The 26,223-nt window shown below is 36.8% G+C and overlaps 1 protein-coding gene across 3 annotated transcripts in view; it reads right to left on the bottom strand.

Annotated features, from left to right (window-relative positions):
• Window positions 1-26,223, bottom strand: part of LOC135464742 (mitogen-activated protein kinase kinase kinase 3-like) — an 83,003-nt gene that overhangs the window by 36,869 nt on the left and 19,911 nt on the right. For 2 of the 3 annotated variants that reach the window (XM_064742265.1, XM_064742266.1), the window contains one exon: window positions 4,478-4,588. In XM_064742265.1, the coding sequence (XP_064598335.1) occupies window positions 4,478-4,490 (13 nt within the window). In that variant the 5' untranslated portion in view covers window positions 4,491-4,588. Of the gene's footprint in view, window positions 1-4,477; window positions 4,589-20,367; window positions 20,857-26,223 lie in introns of those variants that run through there. The other variant, XM_064742268.1, reaches the window with a different exon arrangement.

A 26,223-nucleotide genomic window follows, 5' to 3' on the forward strand; every position in this document is an offset into this window, starting at 1 on the left:
ATGGACCATGTCGCTGAGCATTAAACAAGTTAAATCGTACTACGGTTTCTCTCAGACCTTATATATTGGGTGTTGCAACATCTTCCATAGACAGTGTACTTACTTAAAATCTTCTTACAATGCACAAATACAATTACAAGGTACAACAACATGAAGCAATTACGTGCATAAATATGCCTCAAAAATGAAATTAACAGTTTTATTTATTTTCGTATTATTATATCCTGAATATACTTAACATTTAATTTCACAAATTACTCAGGATGGCTCAAAACAGTCATGTTTCATGAATCCTTCCTGTCTGCTGCTTTTTGCTTTAAGTATTTATTTATTTATTTATTGATTTATGTAAATATGAATGTTGTTTAACGCCACACTCAAAAAACATTTCATTTACTGTAACCCAGGAGGCCAACACGGCCAACTCCGCCACTTCAAAGCATCAACGCCATCAAAGACATACATACAATACATGCACATACAGTTCAATTATTTACAAATATTACAAGAATTTAAAGAATTCCTTACAATATACACGTACTACAGAACATGAAAGTACTGCCTTTCACTTCAAGTTTGGCATGTAAAAATGCAGCTGAAATCAGAAGCATTGTAAGGCCTTAAAATGATAAGTTTGATGACAACTCTTAGGTCAAACTTTACAAAAAAAACTCACGAGCAACCCTAAAACGCAGGTGAATCGATCAATCAGAATCAAGCAAAAAACGTGTCACCTGAAAAACGCCAAACTTTAGGTATAATGCAGTATAAACACAGATTTCACTAGTCAAAAAATTACTGAAAACAAATCTAACCTAGTTTTCGACAAAATCACATTTCTACAACACCATATAAAGTTACACACATCAAAGACTGGTTTATCATCCAGTACAAAGTTTGTGTACCTCGCGAACTCACACTGTTATTCAGGGGTTAAGGAAGTGTGAAGTCACACACATACGGGTAGATCTCGCAAATGTTTATTCAACAACAATTAACCCACATTCCATTGGCTCAAAGGCAGATCTACCATTATTTTTTGGTGAGAAAACAGCACGACCTTCTGCTTAATTTTCCCTCTAGTTGGAACAGGGTGAATGGATTACACCGCAGTTGGACTAAGTGCAGTTTTTAATCGGTAAATCATAAAACGTGATAGTTAATCCTTGAAAAGGACCAAAAAGTTTCTCACAGGTTTATAAAAGAAGAAATCATCAGGTCATGCCATTCCGAGAACAGTTTTGTTGTCAGTGAATTGAAATTGCTATCAATGAACATTTGCACACACATGTACGAGTCCTACAAAGCATTTGTATATATGTGCTCATGTACATACTTCGTGAAACTTTGACTTGTGTTCTATGAGATCTAGCTGAAAAGCTTAACTAAAAACTCTTATAATGAAGTGTTACAAACTTGTGGAAACAGGTCAGCTGAAAGCAATGAAAAAAGATTTGGTTCAGAATGTCCCCCTTGACTTATGCCCACCTTTGGAAGACAACACAATAGCCCAACCTAAAAAATGTACTCAGTTGAAAAGAGAGTCTAACGTGTTAACAACTTCAGATCAAAAAACTTCAGTTAGTTAGATTTCGTTTAAACGGCTAGATAGTGCTTAGCTTGCAGGCTTCCTTATTCACAAAATCTGACATGCATGCTTTACGCTGTGTAAATGCAAAATCAATCTACTGAATGTCACATGTACATGTAGATGACCCACATTTCACCAGTGACAAAGTCGCTCACTTTGATTCTGAGCGTCACAGTGTTCTTAGAAAACTGATTTGAAGTTTGATAATGCTACGGGTGTGAAGCCTCAGTACCAAGAGTATATTTCATTACCATTGTTGGCGCCACCTAAAAATGCATTTTTTTGCGCAGTGGATTGTTTTGTAAGGCATGTTCCACGAAAACTGTCCGATTTTGGTTTACGCCGAGGTCACGTAAAGGATTATTTTCCTTATATTGGTGCATAGCTAACTGATCAGACTTTTATACTTTTCACAATGACCCAGGAGTCTCTCACCAATGTGGTCATTGTGAGTTCAAGTCCAGCTCATGCTGGCTTCCTCTCCGGCCGTACATGGGAAGGTCTGTCAGCAACCTGCGGATGGTCGTGGGTTTCCCCTGAGCTGCCCGGTTTCCACCCATAATAATGCTGACTGCCGTCGTATAAGTGAAATATTCTTATTTGATTAAAACACCCATCAAATAAATAAATAAATAAATATATCTTTCACATTCTACACGTATCTACTACCATCAGCAATTCACATCAATAATAAAGGACCATAATAGAGGGTGTAAGAAATCGGCTTTTGGATGGGATGTCTCAGCTATTGTGATTTTGCGCTGTGACAGAGCTTTCCCTGTAAATCCTTACCTAAGACAATAAAGACTTGCCTAAGGGTAGTGAAGAATTCTATCAACCGTACATGTATATAATGAGGGTCAAAAAAAAGAAGCCTCTCAAATGCACTACTGAGCAAGGGTTGATGATACATTAGCCACAATGATGTTTGTGTGAGGCTGTCTTGTTTGAGTTAGGAAAAAAAATGATCCTAATTAGTGTACTCAATCATTTTGATATACTAAAGGTAGATGTGTATCGGTGCACTAGCCTTTAGGCAACTCAGATGTGACGAAGTAATAACATGTACACACAGAGATTATGTGACCAGTGGTATGACAACCATAACATTCATAGTATAAAATAAGGCTCATAGTTGAGGCAAAGTTCAACTTTCTACACTGCAAAGAGACACCACAGGCCTGAAACCCATCCAGGCACATTATATGGACAAGATGCAGAAAAAAAAAAGTCAAAAAAAAATAATTTTAAAAATTTAATCTGATATTAAGAGTTTATTATTTACTGTACACATCACTTGTACAATGTGTAAGTACAAAAATGGCCCCAAGCTGATTTGCTTAAATTAAATGTAAATGATTTATTAATAATGTACAATGTATATGTATGTGTGAGTTAGTCTGGTAACTGAATAAGGTAGAGCTTGGCAAACTTTTGACCTAAGTGTACTTGACCCAAAGTTGAGACTTTAAAACCAAAACCGCTCGATACAAAAAACTTGCTTCATCAGCAAAGCAGAATACAGTATACTCTGATCTACTTGATTTAACAAATGTCTAAATGGGCCCGACAGGTAATGAGTAAGACATGCACACCAGTAAATTCATTAAAATACAATAAACCCTAATTTCACATGCAAAACAGATTCAGAGTGTATACATCTTCTTCAAAAGATGTATCTTTATTGTTTTAATATCCCCAACAATCATGTAACTTATATATAATTTTTTTCCTTTTTTTTTTTACTCAAAGCTACGTTACATAAAATGTTGTTTTAATATCTCGAACAATTATATGGTTTTTTTTTTCACTAATAGCTAAAACAGATGGTGTACGCAGATCTGTATGCAAATTAGATGTTACACATGAATATTTTCACATGAATGACTATTAAATAATATGAACTCAAACTTCTGTAAAATGTAAACCAGATTCCTTACGTTTAAAACCGAACTAAGCAGTAATTTGTTCCACGCATTATTGTTTAATTAATACAACTGGGATATGCAGTATATTTGTTATCTATGATCATCCCAAAACCGCTGAAATATGGCTCATGGGGTGATACGCCACCATCGTTTATTCAATTTTTATAATAGCTAGGACTGTGGTTGGACACAAAAGTTTTATCTACGTGAAATTTTGATGGAAGCCAAAACCAAGTGTTAAAAGAAAATTTCATGTGAAAAGAAAAAAACCTGTTGTTTGTAACAGGAGTTTGACAAACTTACAATAATTTCACTCATATGATTCCCATTAGGCTTACGTGCTGCCCCTGGAGGGACACTCTAAGACCAAAGTGTCAAAATTTAAACTTTCAGTATAAAAATCTATGCACTGTGACTTCAGTCAGAAAGGGCTGTGTGGGTTCGGCCCCTGGCAAAGGCTGGCAGTTCCAAATACTCCTCCGCCAGGTCATAATCTGACCATTATCACAATTCTTGAGAACTCTAATCAAAGCAAATAACTAGAAGGTGCTTGGAGAGTGCAAACTTTCCTCGCAACTAAATGTACAAATTCCCAAACTACATTAAGAGGAATGATACTGTGAGTTTCTTTCTTATCAATCAATAATAAAGAATCGCTCAAAAATATTTCTGATTTCAGATCCCGATTTGGTTCACCACCAAAATTTAGTCCATTTGTGTTCTTACTCCAAGGCCTCATCATGTGTAAAAAATTTCAATCAAATCCACCAGTAACATTTTTTTGGATCGTTACTGAAAAGCAGACAAGGCAGATAAATGCGAGCAAACACAGGATCTCCTTGGCAGATGTAACTACACTTCACAAACAACCAGATATCAGGCCAAACTAAACTGCCTGTACATCGTAGATGTATTTCGTTTCCTAAACACATCCAATATTCGGTGCAAGCGTACTCACCCATTGTCGTCATGGTGTCATGGTAGCCCTTAAGTCAACATCCTCATTTTTTAGCCCGGGTAAGGACTTCCCCATTGCCATGGAAACTGTGTATAAGTCACTAATTCAATCCTGTAAAGATAAGACACAGACAGGTCATGTAATCTTCAATACCACTGGTTGGTTACTCTGAATACAGATGTATACACATCTGCATAATACAGATGTTAACAACACAGGTGCTTTACATAAAATGTCAGACCGCACAGGTAATACACATTATGAAATATACCCAGAGGGCACCTGTTCACATTTAATTTAAAAGCATTTAAATTAACATATTTAATTATGACATTTAAATCATCCACACTGCAAGCCTCACTCAGGATTATATAATTTAAGTGACACAAATGCCAAAAGCAAACAACCTCTGTCAGTTAAAAGTACATGGGAAGGTCTCACGGCCATGCGGACGGTTATGGGTTTCCCCCCGAGCTCTGCCTGGTTTCTGCCTCCCATAAGGCTGGATGCCGTTGTTTAAGTGAAATATTCTTGAGTAACACCAGTCAAAGAAATAAATAAAAATTGTCAGCTGAAAATTTATCCATGCTTGAATGTACACTGGTACAAGCACTTAAAAAGAAGGAGTTTGGAATCTGACAGGAAATGAAAAGTCTGCATTAGTCCACAAAAGTCTGCACTACTCCAAAACTGTTTGCGATACTATACACAGAAGATTGCAATACTACTCACCAATTTGCAATACAAATACTTGCAGCACTACAAAAAAGTTTGCAGCGCTTTACACCAATACACAAAAGTTTGCATGACTACGCATATGAATGACTGTCCGCACCACTACACAAAGACCTGCACCACTATTCAAAGATTGACACCAACACACAAAAGTTTGCATGAACACACAAAAGTTTGCATGAACACACAAAAGTCTGTATCAACATCTGCATCACTGCACAAAAGTTTGCACTAACTGATAAAAATGTCCCTTGAAGTCTATAACTGTAAATGTTGAAATCATGTCTACTGGCGAAAATTTTGAAGGGAACTGGCCAGTGTTGTAATGTGCACTACTATTACCTGCTAATTTTTATAACTGAAGCCTTAAAAATCACACCAGTCTGCACCAACTAGCCTGTAAGACCTGTTTGTTTATCTCCATAGCAAAGCCATGACAGACAGGTGAAAAAAGATCTAAACATAGAACAGAGACTTTCCTCCCACGCAAAATACTGCAGACAGGTAATAACTAAGGCACATGTGATAACTGTGCAGTAAATCTTTCTGACCTCTAAAGGACTTCCTTCAGTGGAACCTATGCTTACAAATATATTTTATTTGATTTATTTGATTGATGTTTTACGCCGTACTCAAGAATATTTCACTTATACGACGGCGGTCAGCATTATGGTGGGTGGAAACCGGGCACAGCCCGGGGGAAACCCACGACCATCCGCAGGAGCTGGACTTGAACTCACAGCGACCGCATTGGTGAGAGGCTCCTGGGTCATTACGCTGCACTAGCGCGCTAACCGACTGAGCCACAGAGGCCCCGCTTACAAATATAATAAAAATGACAATAAAAAATGATTGATTTGTGTCTCAAATGAGGCAAGCTTCATAAAATTGTTTGTATTATTTTTCTACAGCTTATAATTCTGAGGAAATTATTCTGTGTTGGCTGATAAAATTATACTTTTTGCAAAGCTCTGAAACTGGTCGATCCAACCGATGTAATTTTGTCTCCGAAATTAAACCAAAAAAATGTCCATGAATTGAAAAAAATGCACTTTGATATGTGAAATGGTTGAGGAATTAGGGCAGCATAATTAGTGCAAAAGCACAGGCATGAATAAACAGGAACACTTCCATTTTTGATGTTTCATTGTTTTGATGGTTTCCTTTTTTGTCTCTCTACTAAAATTTTGTAGAAAATTGAAATGAGACTTCTCAATTCACTCAATGTGTGTATGTTTTTTGGATTCATGAATTTGACTCTAGTGAAGCAAAAGATGAAAAAAAAATATGACAAAACATTTAGATTAAAGTTCAAACCTTCAGGCATGTACATGTTTTGTACAGTATATGAAGAGATCACTGACAAGGGTTATTTTGCGAAAGTATGATTTCTGACACTGAAATTCCAGTCCAGATTTTCTGAACTTTCATTAACGTATATTTCATCAAACAACACAAAGAAATATACAATGTACATGTGTGTATTTTTCAAAACTAATTTAAGATGAAGCACAATATGAAAATAAAATACATACACATAAATGTAGCATTACAGGTGTACAGATACTTTGCAACTGATCACACTTCAACTTTCAACAAGTATACCATGACCCTTTATTAATGCTATGGCCCTCTTGTTATTTCAACATGAAGCAAATTTAAAAATTGAACCAGAATGTCATTTACCAAATCTATAAATCAAAACACAGGATACACTTTTCAAATTTAAATTATCACTGAATTGAATTCAGACTTTTGGAACAACATAAAATGTGAAATTCAAAATGTTCGTTTGTCTTCTATATCAATCTTATCATTCTCAATTTTAACCCACTTTCAAAAAAACATAAAGTGTTTTGATTTGCTTTGTAACTGTAGACTAGATTTGCCTCATATATCTATTCCACACTAATACTGACAGCTTTGAATAGCTTGGCCATGTTTAAAAATATATTTGTTTCACATAACAATGAATCTAACCGCCAAGTAGTTACCTAACCTAAACACCTAAAATGGTGCCACAGATATTTTTATATTTGGCCTTTCTCCAAAACATCCTTGTGTTTTGTTTTCAATTCCTTTTGGGTTTTTTCCCTCCATTTCCAGAGCCATTTACCCTTAAATCCAAAATTCTATTTAATTAAACTTGAGACTAAAAATCCCAACCCTGCTACCCTAATTTTCAAGACATATGCACAAGTAGGGTCAGCTAGCTATGAGAAACAAACATTTCTTTTTTTAAGGCTTGCTCCTGAATGGTTGCACACAACTTGCTTAGAACTCTCAACCTTAGCTATGTTGCATCATTAATAATGTTGAAACTCAATAACCTGAATGCCAAGTGTGAAGCCTTTCATGCAGACAGACCTTACCACTATGCTTCTGGAAGTTGGAGTTGGGGAAGGGGGGATAGATGAGAGGGTACAAGGGCAAGGGACTGATTTATGAGTACCCTTAGACCTCTGCACCAGGATCTACTTCAAAGTTTCCAGTATAAATGGTCAGCTAGTACACACTTGGGTCTGTTTTATCTCACTCACAGTTGATCACTGCATTAATTCAAACTGATATCAGCGCGTGAGGTGCTGATTAATCATCAGACTCTCTGCAACAAAAATTTGGTCCTGTCTGTAATTGTATATATGTTTATGTATGTACATGGGTTTACCAAATCCCATGTATCCTGATAAAGACATCATGACTTACATGGTAACATTTAAACATGGTCATTACTCCTTTTATAATCATATTGCTAACAAACAAAGAGCTTTTTTACACGTGGGTGTTAATCTTAATTCATTAATAAATGGTGAATAAATATCAGCTTAAAAGAACTGCTATTAAAGCTGTGCAATACACACGATCTGTTACTTTGGAATCTTCAGCTATCCCTTTGTAGCCAAGAGAAATAAAAGAACGTAACAAAGATTGTCAGATACCCTTATCCAAAATAGGTCTACATGTCCAATGTACATGTAAAAGAAACAACGTTTAATTTTCAAATGTTCGGTATACCCAAACTTACCCAAAATACATGTACCTCTATATACATGTGCCAAAAAAACAATGTTAAATTTGGTTAGTTTCAAAGGCTTTGTATCCTTATCCCAAAATATGTCTACACAGGTGAGCATGTATTAGAAATAATTGGACATGTAACATCTTGTTACTTTCAAATGCACCCTTAAACTAAATTACTACTTTTAAATATATGTACAAGAAACAATGTTAAGTTTGACATTTTGTTACCTTCATTTTATGTCCTTTAAACTTGGCCAAAATATATGTATATATACACCAGAAACTGTGATAATTGAAAATATACAATTTTGTACCTTTTACACATACATCATGTGCAAGTATATGAATATTAATGAAGCTACTAGGTGAGACTGAATTATCAGATCACAAGAAACAATGCTGAAACATTTTATTATTTTCAACTTTATAACTTTATGGCCAAACAAAAGTCCATACAGGTACTGAATAATATCACACAATGCCCTTTCATAATTAACTCAGGGTCTGTTTTGTTTTGTTTTTTTTTTTGTTTTGTTTTGTTTTTTTTGTTGTTGTTGTTGTTGCTTTGTACTCAAGACATTTTAAGCAATATAACCGTATCAGCCTAGGCTGTAGTTCTAAAAATGTTCATGTATGTGTGCTCTCCATACTCTACACGTAGTCTCTGAGATGAAATTGTAAGAGGCTTACATGTTTGTTCAGTTGACAGGTAATAGCTACATTCACATGTACATTCCCCCCCCCCCTCCCACTTGTTACATTCAAATTAAAAAGAGACTTTAAAAAAAACCTTTGGCACTAAGAACTTTTAAAGCAAACAAATGCCAACAATAACAAATGCCAACAATCCTTTTTAAAATACTTTCCCATAAAATCATGTATTACACTTCGAACTTTAGGGCACAAACTGTACAGTATAACCTCCAAGACCATCTAAATCCATTCAGATGCCTGAATAACCAGGCTTACTACAATGCACCTAAAATAGTCTTTATACCAAAAAATGGAACATAAAACCATAAACCTTGATACATTCGTTCATTCATAAAACTGTTAAATATACATGTACAATGTACAAGCTAGTCTCCTTGGCCGCATGATAGACTGCAGACTATGTTTGAAAAATCAGGGTCAAATACAAGGATACCCTTCACAGGTGCAAAATTACGGCATATCCTATAAAACAGCCCAAATTAAAAAGGTGTGCACGTATATGGCCTTGGTAATGGACATGTATGGGTACCTGCCCATACAGGGCCTTATCTAGAGCCATTTTTAATGCATGTAGTTCCATAAAATGTTAACAGTATGAGCTTCCAAGCTATTGGCTGCCCAAACCAATCAAGAAGAATTAACAAGTCCATGTAACTTCAACAAAAATACATGAATGATGACTCACCATTTCGAAGTTTAGTTTTCATACATATTTCTTTCATTCACCATTGAACTTAAATGCATGTACAAGCTCTCAGAGAGCATTATTTTGTTTTGCATTTTACAAAAAGTTTTTATGAATGGTCACAATCTAAATTTTGGATCAAGAGCTGTTTTTTCTTCTACATATGGCCTGATGGATTTAACTATAAACATTGTATGCAGCTTTCACAATTACATGTACAATAACATGTACTAAAGCAAAGAAGAGAGGAAAAAATTTAGCTTCTTGCATATATGTATGTGCTATTACTGATAACAAAATCTACATCTATTTTTGTTCTGGCTCCGTTTTCGGCCATTTGTGAGAAGGTCTGTCAGCAACCTGCGGATAGTTGTGGGTTCCAGTACCACCCCCCACCCCACCCCACCATAATGCTTGCTGGATAATTGGTGTATAACAAAAGTTAGCAAAATAAACATGTGGCAAATAAATTCTACATTCACAGAACCATGCCCTGAGAGTACACACATGTATACATGTGTTCTGAGTATTTACTGCAGCCTGGCACCTTGTTTCCAATAACCCACTTTATTCCCACGAGGCCACAATCCCCACAACATATGGTAGACTCATTTCCCATCAACCCCTGCTGATACATCCCAGCACAAACAAATCTTGGCATTTTTTCTGGAAATGTGGGTTAGAGTAGATACCGCTCTACAACGACAACAACAAAGCTGACATTTGCGCTTTTATTCAACAAACTGCCTCTGCTTCCCGGGTTTACATGTATGTACACAGCATTTTCTTTGCCAAATCTTTAAACTCTTCCCTTCACAATCATCAGAGCCTGCTAAGATACATTGGTACAGGTACAATAGCAAGAATACAATGTGTTTTATATTTTTTTATGACCTTGGGGACAAAAAAAAAACATGTATACTGGGGGGTTTTATGTCGTACATAACAATTTTTCAGTCATATGACAATGAGGGACAAAAAGAGCTGCAAGCCTCTTTAAAGCTCGTTACGAAAAAAAAAAGTACTCTTAAATACAAAGCATATGTTAAATACATGTCTAGGCCGTTAAAATTAGGGCAATGACAGGCAGTTATTTATTTATTTACATCAACAAAGCCATCTATTAATAAATAGGGGCTCCAGCATTTACCAGACCTAGAAGAACATGCATTTACCTAATTTATTTGTTTGCAGTTGAATGCGATATTTGAAAAAATTTTTGCTTATTTGATGGCAGTTAGTTTCATGTAGCATTGAACAAAAATTACAAAAGATTTATATACATGTAGATAATGCGACCATATATGTATATTGGTTTTTATCTCTTTTGTCCTAACTGTAAATAAAACAAGTAATACTGGGTTGTTGTTTAAAACAAATTTCACTCTCGTTTGAGGATAAAATGAAAGTCACTCTGTCCTTCAGCAATTTCCTTTGCATCAGGTTTACTTACACAGATGCACCACAACATCAAAACAATCCCCCAAAAAACAATCCCCAATAAACCAATCCCCAAAAAACCAATCCCTAACCATCAACACACAAACAAATCATCTCCACAACCTTATAGGTGTGAAATTTGAAACGAAGACCAAGCAAACCTGTATGTTAACATGTTAAGTATATATATATACCTACAGTACAGGAAAGGTTTAGTACATCTGGGAACAAATGGACAGCCAAATTTTCACAATACGTGTACATGTTATGTCCTCAGGATGTACAACTGAGAGTACCTGCTGTCAGGTAAGCTTAAAAGATCTTAAATCCGGTTTGCAGTCAGATTTGCTACCTGTCGGTTCTCAGGGCCACAGGTAGGTCACAGATTACAACTGGTATTTGCCCTACCCTTTCCGACGCCCACATACGTCCCTATAAACCCTACAATGTAAACTCCTGTGCCCTCAGGAAAAGTTAATTCACCCATTCCAGGGTGTGTGATTCTAAAACCTTAAACAAGTGCTTAAATCAGGTCAACACAATGGAAGTTGGACCATATACTCATGAATGTGGTCATTTGCTTTATCGTGCTAGGCTTAAGTAAGGCTTTTCAGTATTGATCAGCCACAAATAACTGCGACCACAGATGTGGCATCTTTCTTAAAAACTTTTGTACAGCGAGTATTAAGGACTTACATTTTTATTTAACACTGACATGAATGTAGCATAAAACATGTGTGAATCTGTACAAGGAAGGTTTAGAGATTTCAATGCAAACAAGCACAAATGCAAAGTGACACCTATACGCATGTACGTGTGACTTGGGCATAGAAAAAATAACTTCAAAGTCACTATTATGTATTTCAAATCCTGCTCAGGATTTTGTATAATGTATACTTGCAGAACAAAAATTTAGCAAAAATTTCTACCCACATTTGCAGTAAAAAGGTTGAGGAATTAGGGTACTGCAGATTCTTTTGTCTAGTCTCTGCACAACCCTCAAATCGCGAGATATTTCCATAACATTAATAATCTAACCATCATATCCGTATGTGTGGTCAAATTACTCCAAACTCTTGTTTGGCATAATTTCAAGTGTGTCAAATCACAGACAACATATGTGAGCCCGTACTCCCCACCACCACCCCCCTATCACCCCATACACTACATCTGGCTTGTAACACAGGACCACTGCAAGATAATTTCTAGTTTACATGGTTTCCACGGCAACTAGGAAACAAAGATAAGCTGTTTTTGGCTGTGTGACTAATAATTCTGAGAAAGTATACATCCTTAATTCCAAGAAACTGGGTAAGGAAGTGATTTTTTTAAGGAAAAGACAATATGAAAATGATGCCAAAATCAGATGAAAGAACCTCAAAACTTATTTGCAAATATGGTCTTTAATATGGTTTTCAATTTTCCTTTCAGGAGAAAGGCTTTTTGAAAATATTTTTGTATGGTGGGCATTTCAGGCCACCTTTTGGTATTATTGTCCTTGCAAAATAATTTCCCTAATAAAGATGTGGTACATGTCTAATAAATTTATTTCAATGTAAATTGGTTGTTTATATTCAAACATTCAGATTTAATCTGAATTGTGAATTTATGAATATATTAAAAATATAGACATGATTAAAATCCTGGTTGAATACATTTGTTAGCAGCAGACAAAATTCTAGTGCTAATATGTTTATTAAACATATTTTATATCCTCATTTATAATATTATTAGGCAAAGATTATACATCTCAAAAGGCAGTCCGAAATACCGATCCAAACAAAAAATTTTTTGACCTGTCTTTTTCTCTTTAAAGAAAAATTTTTTAAAAATGGTGAAGACAACATTTACCACTAACTTTTCACACTCTTTTCTCTGAACTTTTTGAAATTTTTACCTTTTGCCCACCTTTGAGAGTATATGGTTATTTATTTATTTGATTGGTGTTTTACGCCGTACTCAAGAATATTTCACTTATACGACGGCAGCCAGCATTATGGTGGGAGGAAACCGTGCCCGGAATAAACCCATGACCATCTGGAGATTGCTGTAGGACCTTCCCACTTACAGCCGAAAAGGAAGCCAGCACAAGCTGGACTTGAACTCACAGCAATCGCACTGGTGAGAGGCTCCTGGGTCATTAAAATGCGCTAGTGCGCTAATGCATGGTTATTTATTTATTTATTTATTTATTTGATTGGTGTTTCACGCCGTACTCAAGAATATTTCACTTATACCACCGCGGCCAGCATTATGGTGGGTGGAAATCGGGCAGAGCCCGGGGAAACCCACGACCATCCGCAGCTTGCTGGCAGACCATCCCACACACGGTGCATGGTTATTAATTTCTCAAATATATACATGTACATAAAATTGTATAGATGTATTTTCTTCACATATTGTGTGGACCAGGACTTCCTCTTCCTTTACAGAGGCATGACATGCATGCAAATGTTCATGTTCATTTCACATCTGGTGTCAACAGTTTTAGGGCACACCAGTTTAAATTGTTGCTTCACAGAATAAATCTTTTTTTCCAATATCGTTTGAGGGTATCAAAAAAATCAAACTTAGAAATCATTTCATTTGTGGAAAACATGGACTGTCTCAGCAAATTGTCCTGTTGAAAACATATAAATTAAATGATAAAAAAAAAAAATTGCAAAAACAGGAAAATCATAAAATTCTGAAGATCAAACAAAATAAATATGTAGATTTTAAGTTTCAGTTCATCCCATCCAAGAAATTTTTGATTTCTTAACTGTATATCAGTGTTTATTTGCCAGATTTCAGGGGTTTTACACTGCATCTGTTCCAGCAGATGTCAGGTTATAAGTAAGTGGCAGAAATGTACAACGCATCTCACCAGGTGTATGACAAACCCGACGTGCAAGAGGTGCAAAAGCTGGCAGGAAGATCAGGAGGTGGGACGTCTCATTGCCAATGGGCTTTCAAAGTAACCACTTACATGTACACTGCTATCATAAAGGAGTAGTACATGCATACATGTATATATTTCTATACTTTACAAAATGTTTTGCAAAAGACTCTTTAACCAACTGACATTTTTATGACATTTTCATATTTTCTGACTGGTGTTTCATGCCATACTGCAGAAGTTTGAACTTAAGCGACAATGATCAGCAGAAACCAGTATAGTCACCTGAGTAAACTGACTTAAAGCCGCAGCAAAAACACCAAGAGCTGTTTCCTCCTTTAGTATAATGTGGCATTATACATGAATGTGTAATTATATTATTTCTTTTAAAATGTATTTTTGAGTCTGTCATATTTGTGCAGATACATGAACATTATCCCCTGTCATGTTTGTGCAGATACATGAACATTATTCCCTGTCATATTTGTGCAGATACATGAACATTATCCCCTGTCATGTTTGTGCAGATACATGAACATTATCCCCTGTCATATTTGTGCAGATACATGAACATTATCCCGTCATATTTGTGCAGATACATGAACATTATTCCCTGTCATATTTGTGCAGATACATGAACATTATTCCCAGTCATATTTGTGCAGATACATGAACATTATCCCCTGTCATATTTGTGCAGATACATGAACATTATCCCCTGTCATATTTGTGCAGATACATGAACATTATCCCCTGTCATGTTTGTGCTGATACATGAACATTATCCCGTCATATTTGTGCAGATACATGAACATTATCCCCTGTCATGTTTTTGCAGATACGTGAGCCTTATCCCCTGTCATGTTTGTGCTGATACATGAACATTATCCCCTGTCATGTTTGTGCAGATACATGAGCATTATCCCCTGTCATGTTTGTGCTGATACATGAACAGTATTCCCGGTTCAAGTTCTAAAGTTTGATTGACAAATTTAAAATTTAACCATATGCTCAAGTCCTGAATAAAGTCCCATGTTGGCATGTGTATTTATGGATTTTAATGAGTTGCAATTAAATTTTACATACATACATATCCATGAAGTGTACATACAGATGCCACCATTCAAGAAGCATACATTATAACATACCTATCTCTTATATGTACAGGTAAAGTCACAGTCATGAGGTCATGCTTGTGTGAAAGCAAACTTTTTCCCCCCACATCAATCATACGAAACTGTTTGAAAGCAACCTGACTTCAGACTATGAGGATTTATTTTTCAGATCCCATAGCCTTATATGTGCACGATCCATGTGTACATCACCTAAACTTTTGCCAAATCCATATTAACTGTTCACGTTATTTACAAACATTATACATGCACACATATTAAACCTGCATGCAAACATAATTCACAGTTTCGAGCATCCAGGTTCCTAGCAAGGAGCAGAAGGTGATAAATAACATGAAACTGAGCGAGCGAAAAATACTAATTTTTGCCGATTCATAAGTTCAACGTGCTACCAGACACTCACACCATCATATTTGAAGGCTACACACATTCTGATTGCTTTTCCAGAAAATTTTTCTTACCTAAAAGCTATATGTTTCAATTTTTGATGCTAAAATCTTCCTCATTACCTACTTCACACAGGTTAAATTTGCTTTGTTGTCAGCTTCAGCACTTTAGTCACATGATCAAAGTATGCACTGATGATTGGCTCAGAGCAGCTATGACATCACAGCAAAAGGATGAATTACATCACTGTCTATTAAAACCTGCAAAGCACTGCGGGACTGAAGTATATGGGAACCTACATGTGGAAGTTTTGTCGCATAATAAGGGATCAAAAGCCTAAGTTGAATTAACAACAAAGAGGTTATGTATCTGGGTAAAACTTTGTGATATTCAATTTGTCCACGAAACAAGCAAATTTGAATACTAGACCAGGAGCACTCCCAGATGGTCTCTCATGCCATCTTACACTCTTACAAGTGACATGTTATTGAGCACAGCAGTCACCAAAATCAGATAAATAAATATACACTTCCATGCACATGTCTATTCCGTTATCTCTAAGATCTATGTAACCATATGCTCATATCACAGGCAGTTAAGATGAATTGGCAAGAGAGGAATTTGAACTATTCCAATGCCTCACCTTTATGCCTTTGAAACAATATTATTCTCTCAAAGCACAGGGAATTCAGATTTATTTATTTATTTATTTGATTGCTGTTTTACGCCGTACTCAAGAATATTTCATTTATATGATGGCGGCCAGCATAATGGTGGGAGGAAACCGGGCAGAGCTCGGAGGAAACCCACAACCATCCGCAGGTTGCTGGAAAACCTTCCCACTTTAGGCCAGAGTGGAAGCCAGCATGAGCTGGACTTGAACTCGCAGCGACCGCATTGGTGAGAGGCCTCTGGGTCATTACGCTGCTCTAGCGTGCGAACAGGGAATTAAGAAGAATTGCCAAAAGTTGGATTTGAACTCTTGCCCATCCTTTTACTTCAAGGTCTTTGAAATTCTCAATACTCTAGGAGTTTAGAAGAATTGGCAAGAGCTAGATCTGAACTCTTCCTCATCATTTCACATGTACTTCAATGCCTATAAAACAATTACGTCTTAAAGAATGAAGAAAATTACAACCTATGCTTTTGAACTCTTCCTTGTAAATTTACCTTCAAGACCTTTGTAACAATTTTCTCATGGCACAGGAGATAAAGACAAACTTACACAGGCAAGAGTTGAACTTTGTTTGTTCAGTAATTTGTCACAAACTTTCAAGATGCATGCAAACTGTTCATCGATGCTAATAAATCTTCTTCTGTCTGTCCATGTAAATATTATTTTTCCCTTGAACACTGAGAAAAGTATTAAGAAGTTGTACACCAACTAAATTTATAACTTTAAAAAGTTATGTACTACCACCCTCGTACATAAAATACCCACTTGTACACGTATGCATGTTAATTCATGTCAGATTGTCAGAAGCAAAATATGTTGAAAAATTCTTACTCAAAAAAAAAAAAAAAAACAAGACACGACACGACACAGACCTTTGCAGACCGCACAAAATCACATGACAAAAATTCTGTGTAATTTAATACCCACAGGGAATGAGGAACTTCAAAGTTCATTCACCGTTTAAAAATGTAGGAGTAGAACCTGTACACTGTACGTCGTGTAGAGTGCCTTTAGTACATCCTGCAAAAATCTATGTACTCATCCACTCTTCTGCCATGATGAATTAACTTTTATTGTTAATTTTTAAAATACTGTGAATGTTTATCTTGTTATGCGCATCCTTTCATTTGAGCACATAGGTCGTTGGCTCGTCTATGCAGCTACATGTATAGCGATACATGTGCGTATCCTGGTACACTGTTCACGTTATCATCACCTTAATACTTTTATGTGCTCCATTAATTCGGCCTGAAGATAAAAAGTGTTCAGACTTATCAGGCACTGGTGTTTTGCAAGGCAACAGTTGTACTCAACTAGATGTGAGGCGGCAGTGGTACACTACATGAAAAGCAACAGTGGTACACAATTAGATGTAAGGCAATGGTGGTACACAATTAGATGTAAGGCAATGGTGATACACAACTTGATGTAAGGCAATGGTGGTACACAATTAGATGTAAGGCAACAGTGATCCACAATTAGATGTAAGGCACTAATGATACACAACTAGATGTAAGGCAATGGTGACACACAATTAGATGTAAGGCAATGGTGATACACAACTTGATGTAAGGCAATGGTGACCCACAATTAGATGTAAGGCAACAGTGATCCACAATAAGATGTAAGGCAATGATGATACACAACTTGATGTAAGGCAATGGTGGTACACAACTAGATGTAAGGTAATGGTGATACACAATTATATACATGTACATGTAAGGTAACAGTGGTACAGCACTAGTCATGTAAGGCAACAGCGGTATACCAGTACATGTTAGACAACAGTGGTAAACTACATGTACACGAAAGCAACAGTGGTACACAGCTACATGTACATGTCAGGAAACAGCGGTACACAATTACATGTTACATGACAACAGTGGTACACAACTACATGTACGTTTAAGGCAACAGTGGTACACAACAACATGTACATGAACCTCTAAGGCAACAGTGGTACACAATTACATATACATGAACCTCTAAGGCAACAGTGGTACACAACTACATGTACATTTAAGGCAACAGTGGTACACAGCTAAATGTACATGTCAGGCAATAGTGGTACACAACTATATGTGCATTTAAGGCAACAGTGGTACACAGCTACATGTACATGTCAGGCAATAGTGGTACACAATTACATGTACCTAGCTGTAAGGCAACAGTGGTACACAACCACATGCATGTTTAAGGCAACAGTGGTACACAACTACATGTACCTGTAAGGCAATAGTGGTACACAGCTACATGTACCTGTAAGGCAACAGTCGTAAACAACTACATGTACCCATAAGGCAACAGTGTACACAACTACATGCACATTGTACCTGTAAGGCAACAGTGGTACACAACTACAGCTACCTCTAAGGCAAAAATGGCACACAGCTACATGTACCAATGAGGCAACAGTGGCACACAACTACATGTACGTTTAAGGCAACATTGGTACACAACTACATGTACCTCTATGGCAACAGTGGCACACAACTACATGTACATTTAAGGCAACAGTGGTACACAACTACATGTATGTTTAAGGCAACAGTGATACACAACTACATGTACCTCTATGGCAACAGTGGCACACAACTACATGTAAATTTAAGGCAACAGTGATACACAACTACATGTACATTTAAGGCAACAGTGGTACACAGATACATGTCCATGTCAGGCAACAGGAGTACACAACTAAATGTAGCTAGCTGTAAGGCAACAGTGGTACACAACTACATGTACATGTAAGGCAACAGTGGTACACTACATGTACATGTAAGACAACAGGGGCACACAACAAAAATGGGTGAAAAATAAGACTATGCTAATTCTGAAATCTGGTTATATATACTAACTACATATGCTTTTTCTACCTGCACATGTACATTAGATAAATAAATTCTGCAACACAAGCATGCCACAGAGTTCATCGTGATAACTAACTTTGTTTCACTTTCCCAATGTTGATCCTGACAACACACTGCACATGCTCTAAACCCATGGAGCTAGATGTATGTCATGATATGCAGGCTTACGATTTAAATGTGGAACTATATTTACCCATATGAAGCATTAGAAAAGTACATATGCATTTATGCATGTATTGAATCCGTGTTAGAGAATATTTATATTGCGGTATTATGTGTTCAGTATGAAGAGACCTGCGCCTGAAAAAGAACTTTACTTCCCAGAATGACGCAAAAGACATATACACGCATGTAAGAAAATCATGCATGAGTATACAGTGTATTAACCTGGATCATATAACAATTTCATCACGCCAGTGATACGACTGTAGCAATACAGCTATAACTTTCTACATGTCATATGTACTGTGTTTTTATCCCCTCAAGTTTGGTATGTAAAAAAAAAAGGCACATAAAAGCCCTAAAATGATAGTCTTGAAGCTCACACAAAAATTAATTGAATTTCACAAAACAAGAAAAAAAAAACCAAATACATATGGCCCTATAAAGCGAATGATTCAATCAGAAGCAAAAATGTGTCACCTGAAATATGCTAAACTTTAGGTGAAACACGTACAGAATTATTATACCTCGTAAGGTAATTCTCGGTTTCCATTGGTCGAGAGATGGTCACATGATAGTCCGCAAAACATGACGTACAATGATTACACTTGCCTAGGAATTCAACGTCATGCTCACAAAGTAATATTCCACATTCACGAGGCAATATCAAACAATCTCGTCCTGGTATCCAACGATCACGTGCGTTTATTCCACGGCAATTATCTCCCTTTGAGAAGTCTCTGGCGTCTGCTTGTTCGTAAAGTAAATGACCGGATGGTGGTTATAGCTCCCTTACTGATGTATAAATTCAGCGATTTGAATGAATGATTATAGCTTAACGCCACATCGGCAATATTTCAGCCATATCGTGGCAAGAACAAGGTGAAAACGCAAGACGGTTAAGGTTTGAAGTTCAACTCGAAAAGGTACTGTTTTTCCGGTATAATAAAACATATGGTGCATGCTGTGGGGTGGGACATCAGGAATTGTCAGCTCTCGACAAGTTGTATTCAACTCTGGCTTCACCCTCGTTGAATATCACTTCTCTCAAGCCTGATGTCAATTCCTGAGGTCCCACCCCATAGCATGCACAACCTATATATTATCCTAATGCCCCTTTTTTTTTTCAGAATCAAAGTGGTATAAAATGGCAAGTTGTCAAACCATACTATATACATGTATATCTTACCTCCTGGCATATACAGACAGAGGGTAAATATATATACAAAGATATATATTCATACACAAGCTTCAAGGCTGGTATATACAAATCCACGTTGTAGCCATCAATGTTATGACTTGTGTACGAAAATCACTACTGTATCCAAGCCGTAAAAAAACCTCCCATGTATATATGTACATGTATAGGGTAAATCCACTGAATCCTTAATCACAAGTGCACACTGCTATCCGCGGAACACTGTTCTCACACAATCTTTGGAACAACTTCTGAAAACTTTGGTAAAAGTACACAGAGTTCCATAGGTAAAAAGCACCAGGGATCATATGACTTATTGGCTGGGTATCCCTACAGTTTTGATACATGTACGTATGTAAGTAAGTATATAAAACTAGCACACTACATCAACCTCAGCACAACCTTAAGAGTCATGCCTGGTTTCCTCTTCTAAACATGTAGACTAACTAACACAAACTAGCCCAGTAGTGGCTAGCCAGACAATGAGGCTCTGGAGGTTGCTCATCAAACGTTGGAAAAACTGCAGTGTGAAGGTGACCGTCCTGGTGTTTTCTATACACACTTAGAAACTTTGTAAACTGGCTTGAAAAGCAAAATTCAATGTTAAAGAATAGACTGCAGAAAACTGCTAAATCCATGCACATAATCTTATATGCATGTATGTATATCCCACCTAAAGATAAGCTTTTTTCAAGAGAGACATTTAGCTTGATGCCACTAAAAAGTTGTGAAGAGTTGTGCAGTGTGGTTAATTTCACATCAGAAAAAAAAACTTAAAGTGTCAGCAACAAAAGCACCATTTTAAGGACATTTTATGCATCTGAAAGTGCACTTATGAGGCCAGATTTCAGGTGAGTGCAGAAGCTACTGTCCCCAAATCACTGTCAATGTGTAAATCAGAACCCATTCCAGAATGCAGGTGGCAGTGTTTGATCTTTTGAGCTCTTCAGAATGAGTGAATGAATGAATGAACGCTTAGGGTTTAACGTCGCAGTCAACAATTTTTCAGTCATATGACGACGGCGAGTCATTAACTGTGTGAAAATGACTGTGTCTGCTTGTGGCAGGGCAAGTCCACGCCGTCAAAGTGCTGCCGCAACTGAAGCATCATGCCGAAGACACAAGATATGACACCCCACCCAGTCACAATATACTGAAACCAAGCTAACTAGTTCTCCGAGTTCTCAGTTCTGAGTGCCAACTGAAGCAGCAACAAATACCATTTTTAAAGTCTTTGGTATGAACACCCCGGGTTTGATCTCAGGTCTCTTGAGAGATTGACCTGGACAAAAATTGATGATATACACTTCATTTTAAAGGTATGAAATGTATTAGATCCTATTTATACCATGATAAAACAACACAGAAGTAGAAAAAAAGAAAATAAAACAATCAATCTTTTACAAGTCCAAAATTATAAATATTTACATTATAAAGTCAACTATGTATAATCCTGGTCCCATAATGTATCAAGCAACTTAAAAATTAAGTCATAAAATTGCAAAGGGCTCAAAAAGCCAAACTGAGAACAGGAAAGAGCTCAAACTGTGGTTGGTATATTGCTCTGCAGTAAAGAATCAGAGTTCGAATTTTAAACTTCCTAGAACAATTTATTTTAATTGTGGCTGTTGATAAATATGACCCATGGGCCCAATTTGAGGCCATCAGTATTTTTTTTTTTGTTTTTTACTGAGCTCTAAAAAGACACGTGAATGTATAACCAAACATTTTGGCCCCTGGAAAGTGATTACAAAATGGGAGCATTTGAAAGTTCAGCGACATCTGTGGCTTTGGGTCAATGATGGGTGATGTTAGACGTTCAGCAGGTAAAAGTTGAAATGACAGAAATCTTTTTTTTTCCTCACGTGAACCTCCAAAACTTACAATGGCAGTCCTAATGTAGTGCAAACCTCGTAAGAGTTAGGAAAGCAACTTCGACTACTTTGATCCTGAATTGAGACAGTGTTACATGAAGCTCTGCATGTGAAGGCTTACAAGTTTTACACAGTATCTGACAGTGTATAACCACAGGCATAGTATGACACACGAAAAATATTACTTATACATGTATAAGACAGCTTGTAGAAGATAGTTTGGCACCTTGATGTATATTTATCAAACGTATATCCGAAAGCATTGCTTAGAAAAGTTGAGGCTTCCTGTCTACAGACATGTTCCTTCACCAGGAACTGTCAATGTAACTGTCACTATTACAGCATCATGTCTACAAACATGTCACTTCACCATGAACTGTCAAAGTAACTGTCACTATTACAGCATCATCTCTACAGACATGTTACTTCACCATGAACTGTTAAAGTAACTGTCACTATTACAGCGTCAAGTCTACAGACATGTTACTTCACCATGAACTGTCAAAGTAAGTGTCACTATTACAGCATCATGTCTACAAACATGTTACTTCACCATGAACTGCCAAAGTAACTGTCACTATTACAGCATCAGACATGTTACTTCACCATGAACTGTCAAAGTAACTGTCACTATTACAGCATCATGTCTACAAACATGTTACTTCACCATGAACTGTCAAAGTAACTGTCACTATTACAGCATCATCTCTACAGACATGTTACTTCACCATGAACTGTTAAAGTAACTGTCACTATTACAGCGTCAAGTCTACAGACATGTTACTTCACCATGAACTGTCAAAGTAAGTGTCACTATTACAGCATCATGTCTACAAACATGTTACTTCACCATGAACTGTCAAAGTAACTGTCACTATTACAGCATCATGTCTACAGACATGTTACTTCACCATGAACTGTCAAAGTAACTGTCACTATTACAGCATCATGTCTACAAACATGTTACTTCACCATGAACTGTCAAAGTAACTGTCACTATTACAGCATCATGTCTACAGACATGTTACTTCACCATGAACTGTTAAAGTAACTGTCACTATTACAGCATCATGTCTACAAACATGTTACTTCACCATGAACTGTCAAAGTAACTGTCACTATTACAGCATCATCTCTACAGACATGTTACTTCACCATGAACTGTCAAAGTAACTGCCACTATTACAACTTCACAAGTTTTTTTCAGCAACACTAGAGAGGTGCTATTAGGTGTATGTTTGATTGCAAACTAAAACTATACTTTCTAAAATGGTTGGAAAGGAAAACGTTTGCTCTATTCTAGGCAGAGGGGTATGAATTATACATACATCAACAGTATACAGGTTTAATTTCTATTAAAGGTCAACGAACAGGCAACTACACTATAAATCAATTTTCCAGTGAAATCTGGTTTATTTCTTTGAAATAGATCTACATATTTTTCAAGATGCTATCCAATTTCAATTAATTCAACTTTGGCCTCTGGCTACCCCATATTTGAAAAATATACTTTTCTAGAGATAGTTTTAAAAAAAAGAAGTTAATTTCACAATTTTCTTTAGGGGCCATAACGAAATGCACTAAAAGCATCCCTTTAATATTCCTTAAGGGAAGATTTCATGCCTGCGATTGAATGTATATGAACATATACATGTTATTAATTTTGAGCTTTAGCAGAGATTTTTTGAAAAATACATACTTTTTGAGGTTAAACTTGCTTTGGAAAACTTTAGCCAAAAAAGTATTAAAAAAAAGTTCACAGCACAAAGAAAAAAAAACGGAGTTTAATTCTGAGCTTTCACAGAGATTTCTTTTTAGAAACACATATTTTTCTGGTATTAAACAAAAAAATCAAATTAAAACGACTTTTTCGCCGCAAGAGATTAAATTCCTCAAAACACATTTGTCAATATAGAATAAAAGGTAATATATACATGTATTTCACATCTTGCAGTTGTATCCTGCTTCAGTGTTGAGAACATACAAGCAAGTGCATCAATTGCAGAAGCTTAAGTGTATTTTCTTCATCTTTATCACCTTGAAGTTGTTTGTCGAGTCCTGCTTCTGAAAATGTTTTCTGCATTCTTTCATAGAAAGTGTAATTATGTCTTTATTTATTTCCTTTTTTATGCTTTGTTTCTTGCTGTTGTTTATTTATTTATTTTTTATTTTTTTTTTGGGGTTTTCTCTCTTTTTCCAAAGTTTGCTAACCATGACTCAGAGTCAGAGTCAGAGTCATATGTAACCATGACTCAGCAAACTGTAGACACATTGCCTACAGTTAAACAGTCTACATTATTTTCAAATCCAATTACTGTAACAACCATGACCACGTGTTCTAATGGAAAACTGCACATCTTCCATTTTGTAAAATTCTTACAAAATATTCTGATACGTCCTCTTCAGCCACCTAACAAGCATGGTTCCTTAGACAATCTAATCTGCCATTACATGTGCCTGCTTAGGCCATCCCGTCTTGGATAGCCATACCCCAGACTCTGGAACCTCATCAGGGACTATTTTTACATCAGCTGACCCTATTTTACTTACTCACTTCAGTGTAATGCAGATCATCCTGGTTTTTATGGGAACTGGTGGCCTTGAGACAACCAGCCTGGCAAAACAGCTCCCTCTGTCCCTCCCCCTCCCTTCCCCACTTCCACAAACCCTTCTCAACTTTTCAGAGCTAACCTTGCACCCCCAACCTCCATCGCCCCCCTCCCCCCCCCCCACCCCCTCCAGTCTTTTTACCTCCCCACATTTCTGACAGGGCAAACAGACCTGTGGTTTACTAACAATGTGTACATGTAGATCTGCCGCATAGAGCTTACACATCATTCCCATGAAGACTTTACAAAGTACAATGACAGAAAGTTACAAAATCTATTTACCTGCCACCATACTCAACAATTTCTCACTTAAATGTGTACAAGTAGATCAGCCCCATAGTGCTTACACATCATTCCCATGAAGACTTAACAAAGTACAATGACAGAAGGTTACAAAATCTATTTATCTGACATCATACTCAAGAAATTCTCACTTAAATGTGTACAAGGCGGTTGGTTTAATGGGTGGAGAAAACCACCGTCTTTTGGACAAGTCAGTTACGAACTTTCTCACATGTGACATAATGATATGCATTCCATGGAAGATTCAAAGGACATTAGACAGAGCAAACCGCCATGAGAGCAACTCTGAATGCTCAATGTAACCAAGGCCTTGCATGCACTGAAAGGGAGAATCGAAGTACAACTTGTCAAATACCCTGTCAAAGGCCGGTTTTGAACCCACACCCGATGTGTCCAAGCCAATGCAAGGCAATCAGGTTTAATCCACTCCGCCAGCGGGCACTCCAGGTCACTTAAATAATCAATCTGGTGAATTGGTTTCCAGCCACGGACGCCTTATAGACACTTAGCCAGAATAGGGTATTCACCTGTCCAGGTATGTGTATACACATGCTACTTAAGCATTCGTCCGCATGCACCCAGGTCATTAATAAGGCAGGTAGTCATGTACAGGTATTCACCCAATATATCCATACATATCATAATGAAAAAAATGTATAGTGTCGGCAGATCAATGGTTATACATACGAAAAGACAATTCTGCCACACAAAGTGTTGGTTAGTTACCCATTAAACCAGCCCCCCCCCCCCCATCCTCCCTCCACAACCTCTTTTGTCCCTTCACACTTCATTAACCAATGCTAGCAGGACTCCATGATCAAGAACAAATGAAGAGCTTTTTATTCACACTCATCGTATCCAGCTCATCGAGTAACCATATCCATCAAAAATGGAGAAAAAATGTGATGACAAAAAAGGTGACCAAGGCGAGCAGTCAACATTGGTCTAAGGTCTTATGTATGTGCAGGGTTCAGTGTCTATGTATAAGTTTTGAACAGTAGAATGGCCCCAGGCATACAGCACGTAAATCTGTTAAGGAGATAACGGAGATGTTAGTTGAC

The sequence above is a fragment of the Liolophura sinensis genome, chromosome 4, assembly GCF_032854445.1.
Source record: "Liolophura sinensis isolate JHLJ2023 chromosome 4, CUHK_Ljap_v2, whole genome shotgun sequence".
Classification (NCBI taxonomy): domain Eukaryota; kingdom Metazoa; phylum Mollusca; class Polyplacophora; order Chitonida; family Chitonidae; genus Liolophura; species Liolophura sinensis.